Source organism: Syngnathus acus, chromosome 13 (genome assembly GCF_901709675.1).
Source record: "Syngnathus acus chromosome 13, fSynAcu1.2, whole genome shotgun sequence".
NCBI classification, from domain to species: Eukaryota; Metazoa; Chordata; class Actinopteri; order Syngnathiformes; family Syngnathidae; genus Syngnathus; species Syngnathus acus.
In genome coordinates this window covers 16,685,002-16,704,848 of record NC_051098.1, presented here as the reverse complement: position 1 = coordinate 16,704,848, position 19,847 = coordinate 16,685,002, and the positions used below count along the sequence as shown (strand labels likewise).

Genomic DNA, 19,847 nt, shown 5'->3' with positions numbered 1-19,847 from the left:
AATTAGCCTCCCCGCCGAGCAGGTAGAAATCAAGTGCCGTTCGTATATACGAGAGCAAATTGCCGTTTCGGAGAATCAATGGACTTACGGCATCAAGTCAAATCAACGACTGAGTGCTTTTCCATTTAGGCCAGCCATTGTAGATTGTACAGTGCAAAAATTGGGGCTTGGCTATGGAAAAAGGGACTGTCTAAACTGTTGGAATGAACGCCTTTGAGGTGCTTTGAATCATCCAGTGATTGTTTTTTTTTGCAGTCAAATCTCATGTGGAGCCATAAAAGGCGGCTTCCAAATCTCATAGTGCAGTGTGCTAACAAACAAACTGTGTTGTTTTAACATGCTTGTTTGCTAGCTACTTAGCCAGCTAGCTAGCTAACTAGCCTTTATATACACGTCCGGCCATTTGATTAAAGCTGACTATTTTGGGGGGAGCTGAGTCCTTTTTTAAAGGACAGGCGGCCTATGAAAAGACGTTTACCGTCTTGCATAAATTGAGGTCGGTGCAGCGCTCTGGTGTTATTTGTTTTGCAAGCACAGGTATGAATCCTTCACGCTTGATTTCTTGAAAATGTTTTATTATGGTCGTTGTCAAAAAGGGCCATTTTGTCCCAAACCCACACGGTTCGTCTTTAAATATAAAAATGGAGCCCTTGAGGCGAAAGAAAAAAGTAAAGCGTATTTTGATGTAAAGTTCAGCAAACAGCCTGTTTCTACCTACAACAGCAACAAAAAGTGGTCATGATTGTTTATAAATCTACGTCTTATTACTATTGGCATTAAGAGAGGCCCATTTGTTTTGTCATTTTATTTCATATCTTTTGCCAAGTTTGATTGCAGTATTTTGAATTTAGATTTAGATTGCTATTACGTCGCACCTCTTTCTACAACGCACTTGCGAGTGGAAAAGATGTGAAAGTTGTCATTTGTTGGCGTTGCCGTGACGCCGCGTATTAAATCAAGGTTTTCGAAATGACTGCGCTTTGCAATCTTTTTTCTTGTTGTTGTAACATTTACAAGCTTGCACTGCCATAAAGTGCTTCAATTGGGACATGGTGTCGGAGGAGTTGAATTGGCTTTCTTGTTGGTGCTGCGATATCACCTTCTGGAGTTGGCGGTGAAAGACTTTAGACGTTGTGTTTTGAAGCCATATGGAAGGAAGCCAACCATAATCATGAAGAAAGAAAGAAAGAAAGAAAGAAAGAAAGAAAGAAAGAAAGAAAGAAAGAAAGAAAGAAAGAGAGAAATTCTTGTCTCGACACATTATGACTTGTGCCGTTGGCTTTACACATGATAAAACAGCAATCACACAAATGAAAATAGACTCTGAAGAGGCAGGCACATCACGTCGAATGAAACGTATGTGCGGATGCTTGGCTTTTCAATATTCACACTCATTTATTTCGCATTTTATGAGCAGGTTGTATAAGAAGATGAAGTACGGCGCCAGAAAAGAAATGCAACGTGTACAGATACGGGCGCACTGCGTAATGACCAATCGTAAAAAGTCAAGTCTTTTCCATGACGTGTGCGTGCGTGGGTGTGTGTATTTTGGAGGAATGGAGTCTTTCTGAAGCTGTGTGACACGCCCATGAGCACAAGGCGTCGTATCACCGTGTCGCCGTCACTCACACAAAATATGATCATCTCCACAAATGTTATCTTCTTCACTTGCTCTGGAATGCAAATGATATGATACGGCACCGTTTCGGAATGGAAACAATGGCAGTGCTGCAACGTTGAAATGGAATTAGGCGCAAACTGAAAGGAATAAGAGTGACTATGCAAATAAAAGTTTCTCCTCCCAAAAGCTACATTGTCTTTGGCGCTTACAAAACGCAAAATAAAGGCTAATTGTTATGATGAGGAATAATTCAATACATAAAAAAGATGATGGATGGATGGAATACATGAAAAATAAATAAATACATAAATGCACAACCGCATAAATGAATGAATGAATCAATTGTTTCCTCTCCTCTGCTATCAAACCTTTTTGCTCCCGAGTAAAAGCAAGTGTTTCTATTGACTGTGTGGGCAAAACAAAGCATTTTTCTGCTCTCCCAAAGCAAATGTGCCTTACCTGCCGTTTACCAGGCGACTCGGCCGAGCCGCTTTCTAACAGCGCCGCGTGATTCCGCCCGAGGGTGTGAGCGCGTGAGCGGAATGGGATGAAGCGCACCGGTTCCACGGGTTAGTTACACGCCGGTCGTCCCGGGAGACTTGCTCACGGCTCGCCGATGGCCAGATAGCGGCTCACGCTGCGCTTCTCAGCGGCCAAAAAGATTGCTTGTCCGCCTCGACGACTTTCTCACCGCTTTCTTATCTGGCTCCCGTTGACGTGCTTTGTTTCGGCGTCGCTACGGTGCTCATCCGTCTCGCCAGCCATCCGGATTAATTCATGAGAGTACTTCCAGGATGTTCTCGAGCGCTACCTCCATTCCGAGTGACTTCTCAACTGGCCGAGATGTGAGAAGGTGAAGTCTGACTGAACAGTTATGACATGTGGGACGACCCCTCAAGGCTCTTTCATTAGAACCCTTTTGTTTTATGTTGAACTCAGATGCTTCAGCTGTTGAATCCGGCCGGATTGAAATACATTTTTTGTCTTTCACGTGTTCTATTGAGTGTCTTTTGGAGAACCGTTTCCCTCGTTGGTGGTTTTTAATGAAAACAAATGACTCTTTTTGTGCGGCTCTGTTTGAGCGATACTCGGGAAAAGTGCTGCATGTGTGAAAATGCAGCGAGAACACGCAGAGGGTGGGCGGGACTTGCAGGGCAGGGCAAGGCAGGGCAGGGCAAGGCAGGGCAGGGCCGCCTCCCAAAGCGCCTCCTCTGCAAACGTGTCACCGGCCAGATGATGGATGGATGGGCACGCTTCTCACATATCAGCAAAGAGGAAGTCGTCGTTTCAACAGTGATGGCGTCAAATAAAAAGTTCTGAACGTGGTTAGGGAAGTTGTACGGCAAGCAAAGTGTCTGAAAACCAACGCTCCAGACAAACGAGCGAGGCTGATGAAAGTCATCAAGGTGGAAATTGGACATTATCGACTCTTTGCCGTCTTGGCAGCTGTCTTCCAAATTGGGCCTCGCGGGAATGATTAACTTTATCAGCATTTTTTTTTTTCCCCACCCCTTTTTTGAGCTCTTAATTGTTTGCGTCACACTTTATGATTAAGTGCCAGAGTTTCCATAGTGTTCTGATGACCGTTCAGACAGGAGCATGAAATTCTTGTAAATTGTCTGACCTTGATGTGGCGGCGGCGGCATTAAGCTTTGTTCAAGATGCTGCATGAGATGCTACTTGTTACGGAAGAAGAAGGAAAAAGTCAGCCATGTTTGGGACAAATCAGCCTGGCTGTGGTTTGGATCGCACACCTGACCATTTTCGGACAAAATGGTCACCTGATGAAACGATGTGAAAAGAAAGTGAAACTAAGACTTGTTGTTGCCGTGGAAACAAGCGGCTTGATTCAAGAGCGTGCACCATACGCAAGAAAAATGGCTGACGGGTGACTGGCCAAAATGTGTGTGTTTGAGAGTGCCTGATATGCTGCTTGAGAGCGGATTTGCGCAATTATCTGGAGGATCCTTTGCTCATTTGTTAACGCTCGCAAGGCTAGCCGACGTTCTATTCAATCCAAATGTTTCCTCCCTCCCGGCTGATAATTATCCGGCTGTGTCTAACCTGCTGTTTTCTCCCCTCCCCTCACGCTATCAGTGGAAGGGACAAAAAGCAAACCCAGAGGTGAGTTATTGCCTCCATTTTCTTGCTACATGATTGATGCCGCGCAGCGCAGCGCTAGCAATAAAGCGCACGTGGTGGCAAAGCGTTTGCTTTCTCTCGCCTTGACTGTTATTCTTCCGCAAGACAGGTTGGGGCTGGTCCAAGGGCACGGGGTGCACCTTTGGTGTCATTTTCACTCGGAATGTCGCAAACCATATGGAGTCATACCGTGCCGCCTTTCCACATCTGTGATTATTTTCTCAATGTGTCCTTATATGGTGATGGATGACCCGAAAAACTCTTCTTTTTTTTTTTTTTTTTTTTAGCTTTCCCTGCTAACAGCTTAATCAAGAAAGCTGTGGCAAAAACACTTTTTGTCTTTTTGTATTTGAAAGTCAGCGCATGAAAACCTGTCACCGTTTTTTTCCGTTTCATCTTTCTTTCCAGCCAATTGTGTAATATAGTTCACAATCGGGAGACAATAGTGTTTTCATGACCCACTTTCCGATGTGGATATATTGTCTTTTTTTTTTCCTCCCCACTCTTCTTCCTGCTGCACAGACACACACAAAGACAATGATAAGAAGTAAGCCTCCTCCCCTCCAGGATATTTATTGCCAGCCCGACCCTTTTGTCTCCCCGCTGCGTCAAATCACAGGGGAGGACTTTGTTGGCTGACTCAGTTTGCAGCCTCCAAAAACAAAAATGTCCACTTTGACGGAGAGCGCGGCTCATTGCATTGTTTTCTTTTTAATGGGCTCTTTAACATTTTAATGAACTCATTAAACATTTGCACTGACTGCAAAGCACGTAGGTGGATCCGACTGATGAAAGCCTTCACAGATAACAAATGGATGCCGCCCAAAAATAACCTTGTGCAGGTTAATACCAAACTGACACACAACTAGACCTTTGAAAGAAAAGAAAAAGAAAAAAATAGGACTGTAATGTTGCATATGTTAGTATAAGTCTACAAGAGCCAGTTAAAATAAGGCCCCCTCTGAAAATTGCACAGGTTGGAATGAGACGACTAAAAAAAAATCAAATAAATCCTCCAAAAGTGAAAAGTAGACCAGCATAAATCCAGAGGGCAAAAAAACAAACTTGACGACCGTAAATCCACCAAAAGCCGCGCAGGTCAAAACGAAACTTGCACTCCGGATCAAAATTGAAGAGAGATGGAGTCCGTTTGTAACGTGGCCAAAAGGCACCCTCGCCCTCGCCTCGGCTTTTACCACCATTGCGAATGGATTTTCCAAAACCGTATCAGCGGGATATCGGAAAGGCTACATTGCAAAGGGCAACTTTGCAGACATGCCTCACTCTGGACAGGTAATTTAGCGATTAGCTCCCGCTAATGGATCAGAGCCAGATTTAGTGCTAATTAGCTCACGTCCTTAAAGACTTCTTAAATCGTTCCAATCAAGGAGAGCTATAGCTTAGCAGCGAGACTTTATTGCCCAAGTGTTGGCGTTAACAACTTTCCTGTCAACGTGAGCGATGACCGGCGCCGACAAATATGACCTTTCTGTCGTTATTGCAACAATTTAGCCGTAATACGGTGTTATTCCTCTTTGGGCCTGGCACCGAAGGTCAGTGAAGGTGACACGGCGGGTGGAGCTGTTGTGTTGCCTTCAAGGAGAACCGGAGAACCGGATAACCGGAAAGTCAAAAAAGAAAAAATAAAGCAGGTCTTATCTGTTAGTATATGAGGCACTGGCGGTGGAGCTTTGCCATTATCAACACTTTGCAGTTAATGAACATGTCATATTGGCACATGATCCTCATGATGAATGTGCTCGCTTTTAACACGCTGTTTGCATAATTGCTTCGCATTTTTATGCATGGGGGGGGGGGGGAGGGCATGCGTGCACGCCACGAGAACTTAACGACGGCTAGATAGGCTGCACTTGCTATACGAGCAAAAGAAAATCATGTGATCGCGGCATTGGCATCTTTAGAATCAAATTGAGCCTTGCCTTGCCATCTTCTGTGTACGACCATTTGCCCTCCAGTTTTTGTCTTTTTTAAGGAAATTTTAACCTGCCACCGAGAAGTAGGTAAGGGCCTCCTACTGTTTAGAAAATAACAAACGCTCACAGAACTTTCCGTCCGACACAGTTCCGAGGTAAAGTATCGTACCTTCTGGATTCAGAATCACAATACATTCCTAGATGACTTTCAAAAGCGTATTTCTATCCCGTTCTTTCCATCTCTCATCCCTTCTCTCCTTTGTTACATTTAATTGCAAGCACATATTAGCTCAATTCCTATTTTGCCGAGCTGCGGCGCGAACGATAACCCAGGCGTGGTGCTGTTTAAACACGGGAAGCTGTTAGCTGTTTGAAATTGCTTTCGCCGTCCGTGTTTGCGGGTTCGAGTCTGGCCGTCGCCGAGGCTGCTGGAGGAGTAATAGATTTCATTAGAAGTGTAAGAACACCTTTATTTGCAGCCATAGAAATGATGAAAAGCTTGTGAAATGTATTGGAGTGAAGGTTAAGTGAGAATAACTGCCGTGACTTTCACCAGGATGCTTATTAGAAGTCAAGCTGATTGAACGCATTCATAAGATTGGGATTCCTTTGACCAGATTGCCGTCGAGAGTGTGCTCATGTTACAATAAGATTGGGCGGTCTGAAAAGGAGGGGATCCGGATGGCAACCAATCCGACAGAAAATGGCGGCGCGTCGTATCGTTTTGATCAAATATCGAAATATTTGCCGCCAAATTTTGTGGGTACTTTTTATCGTTAAGAAAAAATAAATAAGAAACAGGTTTTTCTTTGTGTTCTGGACAATAATAAAACCTCGAGGCCCATGTTTTTGGCTTGCTACGGAGTTAGCCGACCGTATTGATTGTGCGTCCTGAGCTAGTCTTGGAGGGGCGACATTTGGCAGGCTCTCGGTGCCCCGACAGCGAAATCCGGCCGTCTTTCATCTTGAGCCGAGGCTCACGAAAAGGCCAAGAGGCGTGCCCGCGGTGCAAACGCTGCAAAACTCGTAAAATTGCTGGCGGAGCAAAAGGTCATCCAAATGGCTCGGTAGAAGCCATTGATACCAGGTTGACACGGCGCTGATCAAAAGTGATGGCGGCTGCTGCAAGGTGATGACACTGTTGATTTACTTTCCTCACATTTTGTTGCCAATTTGTTGGCCGTCTGATTTATTGGTTCGCACGATGATACCAAAAATGACATTCGGTGATCCTCAGAGGACCAAACTACAGACTCGAAATTTTTAGCATGACAGAGCCCAAATTGCATAAGATTGTATTGCACGAGGAGAATTCAAGTGCTCTTGGCACGGAGCCTTGAGGTGCGCCTTTTTACATGATGTATCTGTCGGGGTGATGCAAATTCCCACCGACATGAGCCAAAAATATTCAAGTCGATTCATCACGGCGCTTTGATGGCGTCTGCTCTCGCGGGAGATGAACTTTAGGGAACTCGGCACAGTTATATTAAGTGTCGATGGTAAAGCTCGCCTTGTTGTGATTTCTTTGAAGAGGTTACAGAAAGCTATAGCTCAACACGAGCTAGTTTTGATGCTAAGGATAATGACAGTTGGCGTTGGCGGTGAACTTCCATAGTGCTCGCGTGATTCGAAGAAGATGTCAGGAAGAAAATCTTGTTGTCAGAGGAGCGAGCAGCCTCGCGTGGTGGTGAGTCACCGGGGAGACGGCAAACTGTTATTCCTTGTTCTTGCCGCGCGCCACCAGGGGCCCTCTGCAGTTTTTAATTAAATGGAATATTTATACAGCGTACGTGTCGAACCTCCCTCCCTCCCTCCCTCCCAGCCTCCCTCCCGCCCTCCCTCTGTTCCCCCAACATGCCGGCAAATGGGCCACGCCGTTTAGACTCGGCCAATTAATTACAATTTTGTCACGACACAGCATTAGCGGTGATTAATTTCTACATTCCCACGGGTGGATGTTCAAGGCGCAAAAATGGAAATATTTTTGTTTTTGTCAACATTAGCAACCATTCTATATGTTCCATAGGCATCTAGCGCTAGCTCATCTTAGAAGACCCTCCCTCCCTCCCTCGCGGTGGTGCCCCAGCAAAAACGTCCTGGCTACATAGTGAGAAATGTTTTTTCCATTCATCGGCCCGCCGTTGCTGTTGATCTGCCCCGCCGGTGCGCCGGAGAACGCCACCGTCCTGCTCGTATTGATATTCTCCACGTAGGTCAGAAAAAATCAATAACACGCAAGTTTCATCTTGCAACGCTCACACCGGCATGTGCAATACTTGATGTTGGGTCACGGAGTCCACTGACGCACGCACGCACCAACAGTAGGGACGGCTTTTTTTTTTTTTTTTTTTTGTCGTGTTGTTGGGCCCCCGAGCAGTGTCAAGTCACAATTCCTTGCCCAGAAACATATTGGCTGAACTTTAATATTGTCGAGCACTTTAAAAGGGACTCTCTGGGCCACCGTAGTGTGCATCAATTTGATCATAAATTATTCAGGTCAAGTCCATGAAGTTGGTTTCATTAACCATAATAAATTAGATTGAGCCAACCCAAATACTTTAAAATTTCAAGTGGAAATTCTTGACATGATTTTTTTCAAGTTCATAGGAATATTTATTTTTCGCAAGTCGCCCCAAGTAGGTGATATCAAAAGTCCAATCGTTTTTTTTGGTCAGATCTTGGCAGAGTAAAACTCTGGTAGCTGCTAATCATCGCTTTGCACCTGCAGCACGCCTCGAGTGCATCTGTTGCCGCCGTTTCCTCTCGTCAAATATTTGTGTTTACACAACGCCGCAGCCGAGCTCAGCCTTCCCTCCCTCCCTCCCTCCCTCCCTCCCTCCCTCCCTCCCTCCCTCCCTTTCCTCTCAGCTGCCGAGCCAAATATTTCATTCACGAGCCGGCGCATTTGATTGTGTTGGAAAGTTAGCGGCGGTGGCGTCAACTAATCCGACACGTGCTGACGCGGTGGCCCGTGATCAGGCCGCCGCTCCAGCTGACATCGGCGCTTTCCACTTTCTGTCTTAAAAGTTGAACTTCACTCTCAAAACTCAAACTCATCTTTCAAACTCAAAATTTCACGGCTCGGAGATGATTGAGGTTACCGAATGAGCACTCAAATATGCAAACATGTGAGCTTTTCATTGTCTAAAGGAGGTAAATGAAGAATGATGTGCAAACGAGCGTCTTACTTGACGGCGGTACAGGCGTGCTCGCCGTCACCTGCAAGCGTTGCAAGCTGTCAACGAGCGGCATCCTTTCAGCGCACACAATACCCCAAAGACACTCCAACGCTCGCTCGCTCGCTCGCTAGCTCGCTCGCACGCTCTTGACACCGATTAGCCTCGGGCGCCCGCCCATATGAATTACGGTTTGGGGGCGATGCATCGTCTCTGGTGAACGCACTCTTTGTTCGGTGTGTCATCTTCAGAGGCCGAGAGAGCGGGCGGGCGGGCGACCTTGGCGTCTTTTGTCACGATGCTTTGCCTTCAAACCTTGACTGGCTGTGCTTTTAGATTGATTATGATTTTTTTTTTTCTTCACGCAAGACCTCCGAGGCATCCTGAAAAAAAATGCCACCAGAAATGTGCATGTCTGAATCTACGGCGAGAGAATCAAACGCGGCTGAATGGGACTGAATCATTGAAACGGACGCCGGATTCAAAGCAGGACATGGCTGGATGCTTTAATGAGCAAAAATACCTGCCGGGATGAAGCTCTTGTTGCTATTTTTAGTCGGCCCCCGACGTGTCCCTGAGCTGACGAGCGACGTCCATCGGGACAATCGAGGTCAAGGAAGGTCCGCCGATCTTTGGGCGTCCTGGGTTTGGGCCTCCGGCGCTCACTCGACTGACTAATGAGGCGGGCAAGCGCTCCCTCGGCCAACGCGGTCAAGCGGCCGCCTCAATGTCACCTTGCGACGGGAGAGCCGCATTTCAGGGGGACGTAAGCGCACCATGAGCGAGCGAGCGCACCATGAGCGAGCGAGCGAGCGCACCATGAGCGAGCGAGCGCACCATGAGCGAGCGAGCGCACCATGAGCGTCCGCCGCCAGAGACCTTGCAACCGGGACTCGTCTTTTCAATTTGCCAGCTCAGTTGAAAGATGTTGTGATCATTTCCACAGGTGGCCAAGGTCAGTTCCCCATCACTCAGAACGTGACAGCATTGGAGGGCTCGGCCGCCAACATGACCTGCCGGGTGGACTTCAACGATAACACCTCCCTGCAGTGGTCCAACCCCGCGCAGCAGACGCTCTTCTTCGGTGACAAGAAAGGTGAGGACGTGAAACCAAAGGATGAAAATGTTTCAAGCGTACTCTGCCTCCATCCTTTTGGCCAGCTCTGTCCAAAGACACTTTTGCAGCTTTCATAGGAGTAGTTGCTGATGATAAAACATCTGCTGCTTTGTCTTTAAATAACACAAAAAAAACATTTCCAAGTAGCCTGAAGCAAAGTATTCTGGGGGCAGAAAAGATTCAAATGACCTTTCAACATCTGTATTAGTTTTTTTTTTTTTAATGACTTAAAAGTTATGCGTATTATTAAGTGACTGCTGGGGAGAGCTGAAGACAAAATCTGATCTTTGGCCTTTGGATAATTTGTTCCATTTGAATTCAGCTCTGACAAATGAGGATGAAAAAAGCCCAAAGACTATTTGATGTGATGAGAGAAGCGATGGGAAAAAAAGGATAAAAAAAGCATATGCGTCTGTCTTGAGAAATTCAAAGCGACGTCACACCGGATGTTCAGTTGGCATGTGTGGTGTGCGCATCTAATTGGGACATTGGCGCTGGATCGCCAAAGGTCAGCGAGCCAAATGGACCGCGACCGCCTTGTAGTAATCAAACGGCCGTTACGCGCTAAACGAAAGCGTTAATGTGTGCGCCCAAACATTCATTAGCGCCGCCGAGGCTAGCATAATTAGCCCGCGGTCGCCATTGCCGTCGGGAAACGGCGTTGTTGGGAATGCTATCGACAGCCTTTGATTGGCCAATCAATTGCATTTCTTCGACAACTCCCGAGACCTTGTTTTAAAAATATATATATATATATATATCAGTCCTGACTTTTTTGTTTTTGCAGAACAGGTTTTGACTGGCTGGATGAATGTTTCTCTGTCATCAAGTATTTGATGGACTTTGTACGGCAGACTAAATGCGCTTTGCAGCGTGTCAGGGTTACATTTATCCTTGGTGAATTTGCGCGAGTGGCAGCACATAAAGTACTCGTATTAAATGTGAGCCGTTTCTTCAATGTTTTCTTCTCAGTCGTGTGTCGGAGAATTAACTCTGCCAGGCAGATGGATTGCTGTGAATGCAAGGTGTTTCATCTCATAAATACATCTTGCCAAATGTTTCACGATGATACGATTACGGCCCGCAAAAAAAAAAATTAAAAGATCAAGTTCAATCAGCATTCTGTAAAGAAATACGCACACGACGCGCATTTAAATGCGTCTGCCCCTTTGCAAACATTTTGTATTGACACTTTTCCTGTGTGGGTTTGCGAAAGAAACGCGAAAAGTGTGTCACTTTGCCAAAGGAAACTGTTATTTCATTTTTTCTAACGTTTCGAGGCACCGCATGGCCGGCCACTGTTTGACGTTACAAACATTTCAAACGAGGAGACAAAATATGGGTCGAAAATGAGGTTGAGGACAATTGGTTTTTTTATGTTAGTGTTTCAAGCCAGGGTTGGGGAATTAGGCTTCCAAAAATGAAACACTGCAATTTCCCCGTTTGCTTTCAAGCTGGATGTCACCGCCGTTGTTCCGCTCGTCGTCTGTCAGGTCCGATATTACGCAAACGGGCATAACAGAAACAAACACCAAAGAATTCAAAGCAATAAATTAACTGGCAAAGTGCTTTCCCCAGGAAATGTGACAAAGCAGTAAAGTAGAAAAAGGAGACAGCCAGGAAATTGATAAGTGAGGAAAGTGAAAGTAGAACCAAGAAAAAATGTGTATAAATATCTACATGTCAGAGCGTCTTTGCTTTTCAATGTCCTGCTGTCTGTTTTAGTCATCGGCCTTGGCACGATTTTGTGGCGTGTTTAAGCTGCAGCACATGTACAAGGTCATCGTGGCACATTTACGTCTCCCTCCGGCCGGTGGGAAATGAACCTTTTCATCACATTGATTTCCTCAAGAGCGCGCTAAAACAATCCTTGTCACGCACGCTGACATTTGCCTCTGATTGTGACGGATCTCCGGTGCCGAGCCCGCCCGACCGCTAAACCGGTAGCGGCGGGATTCCCTCGCCCGGGCCTCGTCTGAGTCATACAGTGTTGGCTGAATATTTTTTTTATATTTGGTGTTTTTTGTAACTGAATCGTTTAAGTGGCTGCGTGCGTATGAAGTTTCCGCTCAAAGTGTTCCCGTGAGTGAAAAATCAATGCAAGGTCTTTACGTAAAGAAATATTGTAATCTCAGACGGCGCTGAGATATTTCCCGATGGCCTGGCGGGTGGACGCTGGATGGCTGGCTCGCCGGCTGGCTGGCTGGCTCGCTCGCTCACTGACTTTTTCTTGGGCTCGGTCCGAGCAGCTCTTCGGGACAACCGGATCGAGCTGGTGCGAGCGTCGTGGCAGGAGCTCACCATCCGCATCAACGACGTCAGCCTGGCCGACGAGGGCCAGTACACGTGCTCGCTCTTCACCATGCCCGTCAAGACCACCAAGGCCTTCCTCACCGTCTTAGGTCAGAGTTACAAACGGAGCGAGCTTCGACCATGCGCGCTCCGTCACATTGCGCGTGCGGTGCGTCCCAGGTGTGCCGGAGCGGCCCAAGATCACGGGCTTCACCAGCCCGGCCCTGGAAGGCGAGAGCATCAGCCTGACGTGCACCACGACGGGAAGCAAGCCGGCGGCTCAACTCCGGTGGTTCCGCAACGACAAGGAGGTCCAAGGTGGGTCATGTGTGGAGCAGCGTCATATTTAAAAGTGACAATGAGCAAAAGTATTGGAACGCGTGGCTGTTCCTCCTCCAAGAAAAGCCATTATGGACAAAAGAATTGCTCGTGGACTTAAACCATGACCCTGAGGCTCCGAATCATCTGATTCTCTGATGTATTCTTTTCCTTCCACTTGTTAGTATGTAAAGGGTCAATTCTGTTCACGCTCTGCTGTCTCTATATGGTGTGGACGACGTTGTGTAGGTTCAAACAAGAGACAACACGGAAGGAATATTTGTCGTGATGTGGAAAGAAGGCTGACGAAAAGATCCGAGAGCAGCAGATGGTGCAGTGATCACGTAGAACGCAGAAAGGCTGGCTCTCTTACAGCTTTCATGGCTGTCTTCTTTTCATCAGCAAGTCGCAAAGAGCCAAAACAACGACACAACAAAGAGAGAAATCTTCCATGTTTTTGTTGCCTGCTTGTTTTTGTTGCCTGCTTTTGACTCTTGAATGTCAGCCGGCCTGCTGCGGCGATGCGACGTGACACTTGCGCTTTCTTTATGGAAGTTTTCCCACTTGAAAGCCCTTTCCTGGTGCTTCCGTCTGTCTGCTGTCCGTCCGTCTGTTTGGCGGCTTGGTCGGCGCGGCGTGGCGTGATTGATGGCGGCGCGGCGCGGATGTGAAAGACTAGCCGCGTTGAGATGGCGCGCACGTAGATGCTCGGAGCGGGAGCTGTCCGTCTCGGTGGAGATGACGTGCGCGTGCGCTTCCTTGAGCTCCTCGCCAAAAGTTGCCTCCAAAACTTGAGGTGTTGAACACGCCTGTGGCTAGTCAACACCGTCTTCTGCCAGTGGCTGGTTATATAAGCCAACCTCTATCTGCTTATTGAGAAGATTGCCCCCTTTTGGTGCATCCTTCCTTGAGTCACCGGAATCGGAAGAAAAAATAAGTCTGGTTGGTGTCTGTTGTCAGGCCGTTGTCAGGCCGCTTGGGCAAACACGGCGACGGCGAAGGCGCCTCGTCGTCAAAGCCACCCGCAGAACAAAGCCGGCGACTGGAGGGCTCGACTTAAAAACTTCATTTCCATGTCAAAGTGTCGCCGAGACGTCAGTCAACGCTCCGGGATGGGAATGTTTTGTAGGCGTGCTTTTAAAGCGTGTCTTTTACGCTAGGAGCGTGATGTTGTGCTGTCACTCAAATTGGCCCTCCTTGCTGGCTCAGTGGGGAGGGGGGGGGCGGGTTAACGTCAGGCGTAATAGCAGCAACACGTCGCATTTATTTCATGCTCTGACTCTCAGTTTTGTTTATTTTTCCCACCAGAGAAAGCAAGCCTTGTCGCCTTTCTCTTTATTTGCAGTGTGGAAAATAAAGAAATAAATACATACATACATAAATGAATGAATGAATAAAAAACAATTGAATATAAATAAATAATAAAATTAAAAAAAACAAGACAACTTGTTTCCCAGAAAACCATTCTGTTTGTGACGGCCCAGCGACTGTAGATCCAGTCAGAAGCAGACTGGCTCCACTCCGTGTATTTCCTTTGTACAATTTCATTTGGTGAAAATTGCTGGTCCGGTGCGCTTCCTCCCTTCTGCAGGCACCACCGAGGTGACGGCCTCGGGCAAGTCGTTGACGGTGAGGAGCAGCCTGCGCTTCCAGGTGGAGCGAGGCGACGACCTCGTGGCCTACACCTGCATGGTGGAGCACGTCTCTCTGGCCAACCCTTACGTGACCACCGAAGTCCTGGAGGTCTACTGTGAGTCCCAGCCCATGCACGCACGCACACACGCACGCTGACGGATTAGCATTGAGAAGGAAATACGAGAATCCAGATTACACGAGCGTCTGCGGGTTTACTTTTGCTTTCCGGCGGGATTAGTGAGGATTAGCATGCAGGTAAGGGATTAGTAGCAGAAGACGGGCGGCTACGAGCTGCCCGATGCCTGGAGAGCCAGCTAAGTGCTTTTGTTTGCAGATGCTCCCCATCTGGAGATCACGCATTCGCTGATCATCCCGCAGGAGGGCCAGTACTTGAAACTGGAGTGTGTTTCCAGAGGAAACCCCAGGTGGGTCACACCTGATAGCCAATGTGTCAATAGCGGAGGTGTCACGTGACTTGAGTGGAAATCAACAATTGATTGGTTTGAATTAGAATATTCGTTTGGGTGAGTTGCTCGCTCCACGTGAGTATAACTCGCAGGAGCAGACAAACGACGGAAGAAAGGAATAAATCACTCTTCCATAACATCTGCTCTCTGTTCCGTTCACCCCATCCAGACCAGAATCGGTCGTGTGGTCCAAAGACGGCGGCGACCTGCCCGACGTGGAGCGCATGATCGTGGAGGGCCCAGAGCTCACCATCACCACGCTGAACAAAACCGACAACGGCACGTACCGCTGCGAGGCCAGCAACCAGCTGGGCACCAACAGCGCCGAGTATAAACTCTTTGTCTACGGTGAGAACGCGCTCAACACCTTTTTTCTCTCTGCTCCGCTCGAGTCCATGTCACTGACTCCCTCAAATCGAGTCGAAACCTTGACGTTATGATTGACTGCGGAATTTTAAAAGCTATGAAAAGCTTTGCCTACAACTGTTTATAGGCCGAGGTAAAAGGAAGTCCTGTCTAGAAAATGAATGACACTCTCAGGATGCCAGACACAAGTCTTCTCTCTCCCTTTTTTTTTTTTTTTTTTTATCTGCAATGCTTCACTTGACTCAATGTCATTGACAGCCTCAAATCAAGTGAGAAATCTCGGGTGTGAGTATTGACTGTGTACTGAATTTTAAAAGCCGCCTCGCCTCGCGAGCTGCTGCTGCTTTTTGAAAGCCTCCCGACACAGTGCCGAAAAGGCGGCGTGGCAGTCCGACACCTCCTCTCCATCCAAATGCGTCAACTCAATAATGCAATCTATACGTCTGCCGCCATTTTGCGGTTTGCCTTGTTTTGATGATGAATTAAGAAAATGGAAGTGCAGATGACGCCCGGGCAGCAACAATGCTTCCTCAGGACCTCCCATCACGTCAGGCTGACTCCTCAGATGGCCTCGGCCCGGAAGACTCATAAATGTCACGGCCGCGCCCCGATTCATCACCGCCGCCCATTATGCGCCCTAATGTGCTTTATTAAGCCAAGCGAGGCAACGCGCCGTGTCGTAATTACTCGGAGATGTCGGCGAGACCGCAGCAGATGCGGCGCGGTTAAGTACACTTGAGCGATGGCTGCGTCTCACGTCTGCAGCGCCGTTTCCTCGTAAAGCAGCCGGCAGCCAGAAAGGGGGGTTTTGCCACACGGCTCCCCCTACTGTTGAGAAGAGGAACAGACTTTTGAGAGCTGTGCGAAATAGTCTTACAAAATGGCAGCCACAAATCATCAATCAAACACGGTCTTTTTTTTTTTTTTTTTTTTTACATTTCTACGTTAATGTCCATTTTTTTTGACGTTCTGTTCACGTAAAAATATAAAAAACATGACAAAAATGGCACTTGTTTTTCACAGGACTGATCAAATATTTCTTGACTGTTTGGTTTTTGACATGGTACGAGAATCAACAAACCAGGCACGCCAATAATTGTTTGACTTTCCTGGTCCTGTGCACCTTTCCCGTGAAAAGCTTCTTTTTTTTGTTCATTTTTCGTTTCCCCAACGACATTGCCGCATCAGGCAATCTCATTCCGTGTCCACACGCCGCCTCGGCCAACATGACACGGAGCGTGCGGCCGATGATGGATGAGCTAACGGAGCTAGAAAATAGTGTTATTTGCGCTCTGCTTTTATCAACTAGTAGCCGGACGAGGAGCACATTGAAAGTACAGTAAAGCGAAGCGATCGGAGGTGTTGGTGGTGTGCGTAGATCATTTTTATATTATGTTCATTCTGCCCACTCAAACAGTTTGAATGTTCCACTGAGCAGGCACCGCCCATGCAAATGCTTTCGTTTGCTCTCAAGCACATCATCTAAAGGGAAGGCTCACTATTTGGCAAGCGGATTGTTGCTCTGATCAAGGTGCATGGACCGAAATGTGGTTTTTCAGCCGCTTGTCTGTCCATCCATCCGTCCATCCATCCATCCATCCATCCATCCATCCACCCATTCATCCACTGGAGCTACCTGCCATATTTCTCTGAATCACAAGAACCAATGTCTTTGCCTCATGTGTCAGACCCCAATGCCATCGGGCAGCACGGGCCCGACCACGCCCTGATCGGCGGCGTGGTGGCCGTGGTGGTTTTCATCACCTTGTGCTTGATCATCGTCCTGGGCCGCTACCTGGCCAGACATAAAGGTGAGAAGCCCAGCAAAATTTGCTTTTCCGGTCCTCCATATCTGCCGATAACGTTTGTGCTGTGATATTTATTTCCTTTTTGCATCTGAGAAAAGCCCTCTGGACTTGCTCGATAGTTCAGGCATGTAAAGTGCTCTTGGGGGCCTTCTAGTGGCCACTGGGCTCTAAGCAGGTGCTTAGCTAGCTTCCGTAGTGGCGTCACAGTGAGCCGGAGTGTGTTTTCTGCCCAGGCACGTATCTAACGCACGAGGCCAAAGGGTCCGAGGACGCCCCCGACGCCGACACGGCCATCATCAACGCCGAAGGGAACCACATGCACGCCGAGGAGAAGAAGGAGTACTTCATTTAGGCTTTCCTCTTCTTTTTGGACAACAGACATGCAAATAGAAGCTGCCTCCGTGTCACGTCCTCCTTTTTATTCATTTGTTTTACGCGTCGTCATTCACGGACCTTTTTTTTCCCCCTTCTTAATTGACGTCACGTTCCAGCGATATCAGCGCCAGTCAAAGTTGTTTCTTTGTTCAACAGGTTTGTTAGCATTCGGGGAGGATTTTTTTCTTCTTTCTCCTCCACAATAGCGCAAAGCAAGATCCCAAAGTTGACCCTCAAACGCAAAATGTAGAAGCACAATCTTCAATAGATGAAAGCCGGCTTTTTTTTTTTTTTTTTTTCCCCCGGGCTGGCATTTAAAAAAGCACAAATTTGCGAGGACGCCAACTGGTTCTTGACTCAGGATTCGTAACGGGATCAGAGAGGGAAAAAAGCGTTTGGTCCACCCCCACCAATGTGAAAGCCCCAAGTGGGGGGAGGGGAGAGACACTTAACATGTGCATATTGCTGTTAAATACTTTTGCTAGAATGTGAATATTGGTGAAGAATATTGTTGATTATTTCGATCCCTGGCGCATTTGTTTATGGTTATTGGTGCTGTTCAATGAAAAGCACGTTAAATAAGTATTCTGTGGCTCCCTGTAGCGCCACGAGAAAGAATCATCGCCTAGTTATATTTCATTTGGAATCTTTATTTAGGTCATATTTGTACAATTTATGGTGTATTTTATATTTAGGTCCTGTTAATTCATTCACTGCCATCGGTGGCTACGCTATAAGATTTGAATATTGGTCACGATGGTGGTACTTGAAGAGCTTGAATACTTGTTTGGATGTAAAAAGGATAAGAACCACTGTGTTACAATAGAAATCCATCGTGTTCTTTGTTTAGCGGCTCACTTGGCGATACGAGCTTTTCCTTGGATAGCGACGGTACGCTTTATCTGAGCTGTTCCGTAAGATTTTTTTCTGTGGGCCAGAAGGTATGTAAATACTATGTAAGTATTGAATTTTAGTCACGAAAAGTCAATAGTTCCAACTTGAGTTTCATAGCATTTTCCAACATGTTGTCGACGGACGGCTGTTTTCTTCTATAAAGGAGGCTGAGGGGCCACTCGCAAAGCAAATGGAATGTGAATCAAGGCGTTCATTCAATTACAACATTTTACAGCTTTCAAGGAAAACTGTCCGAAGGAAAACTGTCCGAAGAAAGAGGTCGTAATATTGCAGTTATGAGACTACATTCGTATTAATTAGGGCAAAATGATTTGTGACCATTTAAGGGGGGAAATGTCATCTTGTGAGAAAAGTCATGCTAGTCATCATGCATCATACTGTTTTGGACTGTTCTGTTGAGGTCCAAATGGGAACTTTAACCTTCAGTCACTGAAATAAATAAAAAAAAACTCCTTTTCAGTGTGCTCCTCATACTCCTTTGTATTCTTCAAACAGGGATTGTAATGGAGGGCAGAAAAAAAAGACCAAATGTATGTATTCATCACTTACCATATAATACAGATATTCTACCTGTTATTACAAAAGTACTTTTCCCTTCTTCTGTGACACCACCCAAAATGGACAAAAGGATCACCGTTATGGCCTTTGAGTTTGCTGCAAAAGCGTTGGTGAATCAAACGTCAGCTATCCCTGTACAAAAAAAGGACCACCGACGCTCACCTTACTTCATCACGACATAAAGAACTCGTTTTGTATAAAAAAGAAAACAACTTTTCAATTCGCTGTAAGTAATTTGCTTTTTATGAGGTTGGGGTAAATGTGTGTGTGTGTGTGGGTGGGTGTGAGAAAAAGTGAGATTTTTTTTTCCTTCTGCTTAATATTGAATATACATTTTTCAACTATGCCGATGTAAAACTGAAGCGAGCAAAAAAATGTGGATTAAAACATGAATTTAAACGGAATACGTTGGCTTGTTGTGCTTTGAGTGTGCCTATGTTCAACGTTTTTGCAACTCAGCTTTTATTTCCATTTCAATTAGTCTTGCGTGTCTAGCCAATCATAGTGCAGTGGGGGCGTGTCTTGCTGACAACTCAGGTGCAGAGATTCCGAATTAGCGCACAGGTGACTGAGGAGGACAAATGTTATTGAAAATTTATTTTCAAAACTGGTTTCCAAGAAAAAGTGGATTCCACCCAGAAAGGTATTTTTGGAAAGCACTTGCACGACAGCTAGCATGCGCTTGCTACTGCTAGCGCCGATGACATCATGACAACTTGCTAGCTCAGAGGAAAAAAAGGATGGATTTTTTTTCAAGAAATGATAAGCATTTCTGGTGAGTATTTTCTTCCACGTTTGTATTCTCTTGTCAGGCTATCAGTTAATTTTTATTATTTTTTTGGAGGCGATGTAAAGGAAGACTATATTTATTGTTTTAGTAATAATGCTATCAGTTAATTTTTATTATTTTTTTGGAGGCGATGTAAAGGAAGACTATATTTATTGTTTTAGTAATAATGCTATTCATTGTTAAATATGTGACCGCTCTCTCTCTTTTAAAATGTGACATATCACAGAAAATGGTGACCCTGGCAAAAGTGAAGGAAAAAAAAAAAAAGCTGTTGTCTCCTCTCCCAAACATTGGGTCGGCTTAATGTTGGATTTGCCCAGAATTCATTTTGCC

The 19,847-nt window shown here is 46.4% G+C and overlaps 1 protein-coding gene across 2 annotated transcripts in view; it reads left to right on the top strand.

Annotated features, from left to right (window-relative positions):
• The window catches only part of LOC119132589 (cell adhesion molecule 2-like), a 42,478-nt gene extending 24,101 nt beyond the window's left edge, over positions 1-18,377 (top strand). Inside the window, exons 2-10 of one of the 2 annotated variants that reach the window (XM_037267988.1) lie at positions 3,719-3,745; positions 9,820-9,969; positions 12,240-12,392; positions 12,463-12,600; positions 14,192-14,350; positions 14,570-14,660; positions 14,872-15,050; positions 16,757-16,879; positions 17,110-18,377. In XM_037267988.1, coding sequence (XP_037123883.1) covers positions 3,719-3,745; positions 9,820-9,969; positions 12,240-12,392; positions 12,463-12,600; positions 14,192-14,350; positions 14,570-14,660; positions 14,872-15,050; positions 16,757-16,879; positions 17,110-17,228 — 1,139 coding nt within the window. In that variant the 3' untranslated portion in view covers positions 17,229-18,377. The remainder of the gene's footprint in view (positions 1-3,718; positions 3,746-9,819; positions 9,970-12,239; positions 12,393-12,462; positions 12,601-14,191; positions 14,351-14,569; positions 14,661-14,871; positions 15,051-16,756; positions 16,880-17,109) is intronic. The other variant, XM_037267989.1, reaches the window with a different exon arrangement.
• The last annotated feature ends 1,470 nt before the right edge of the window (positions 18,378-19,847 follow it).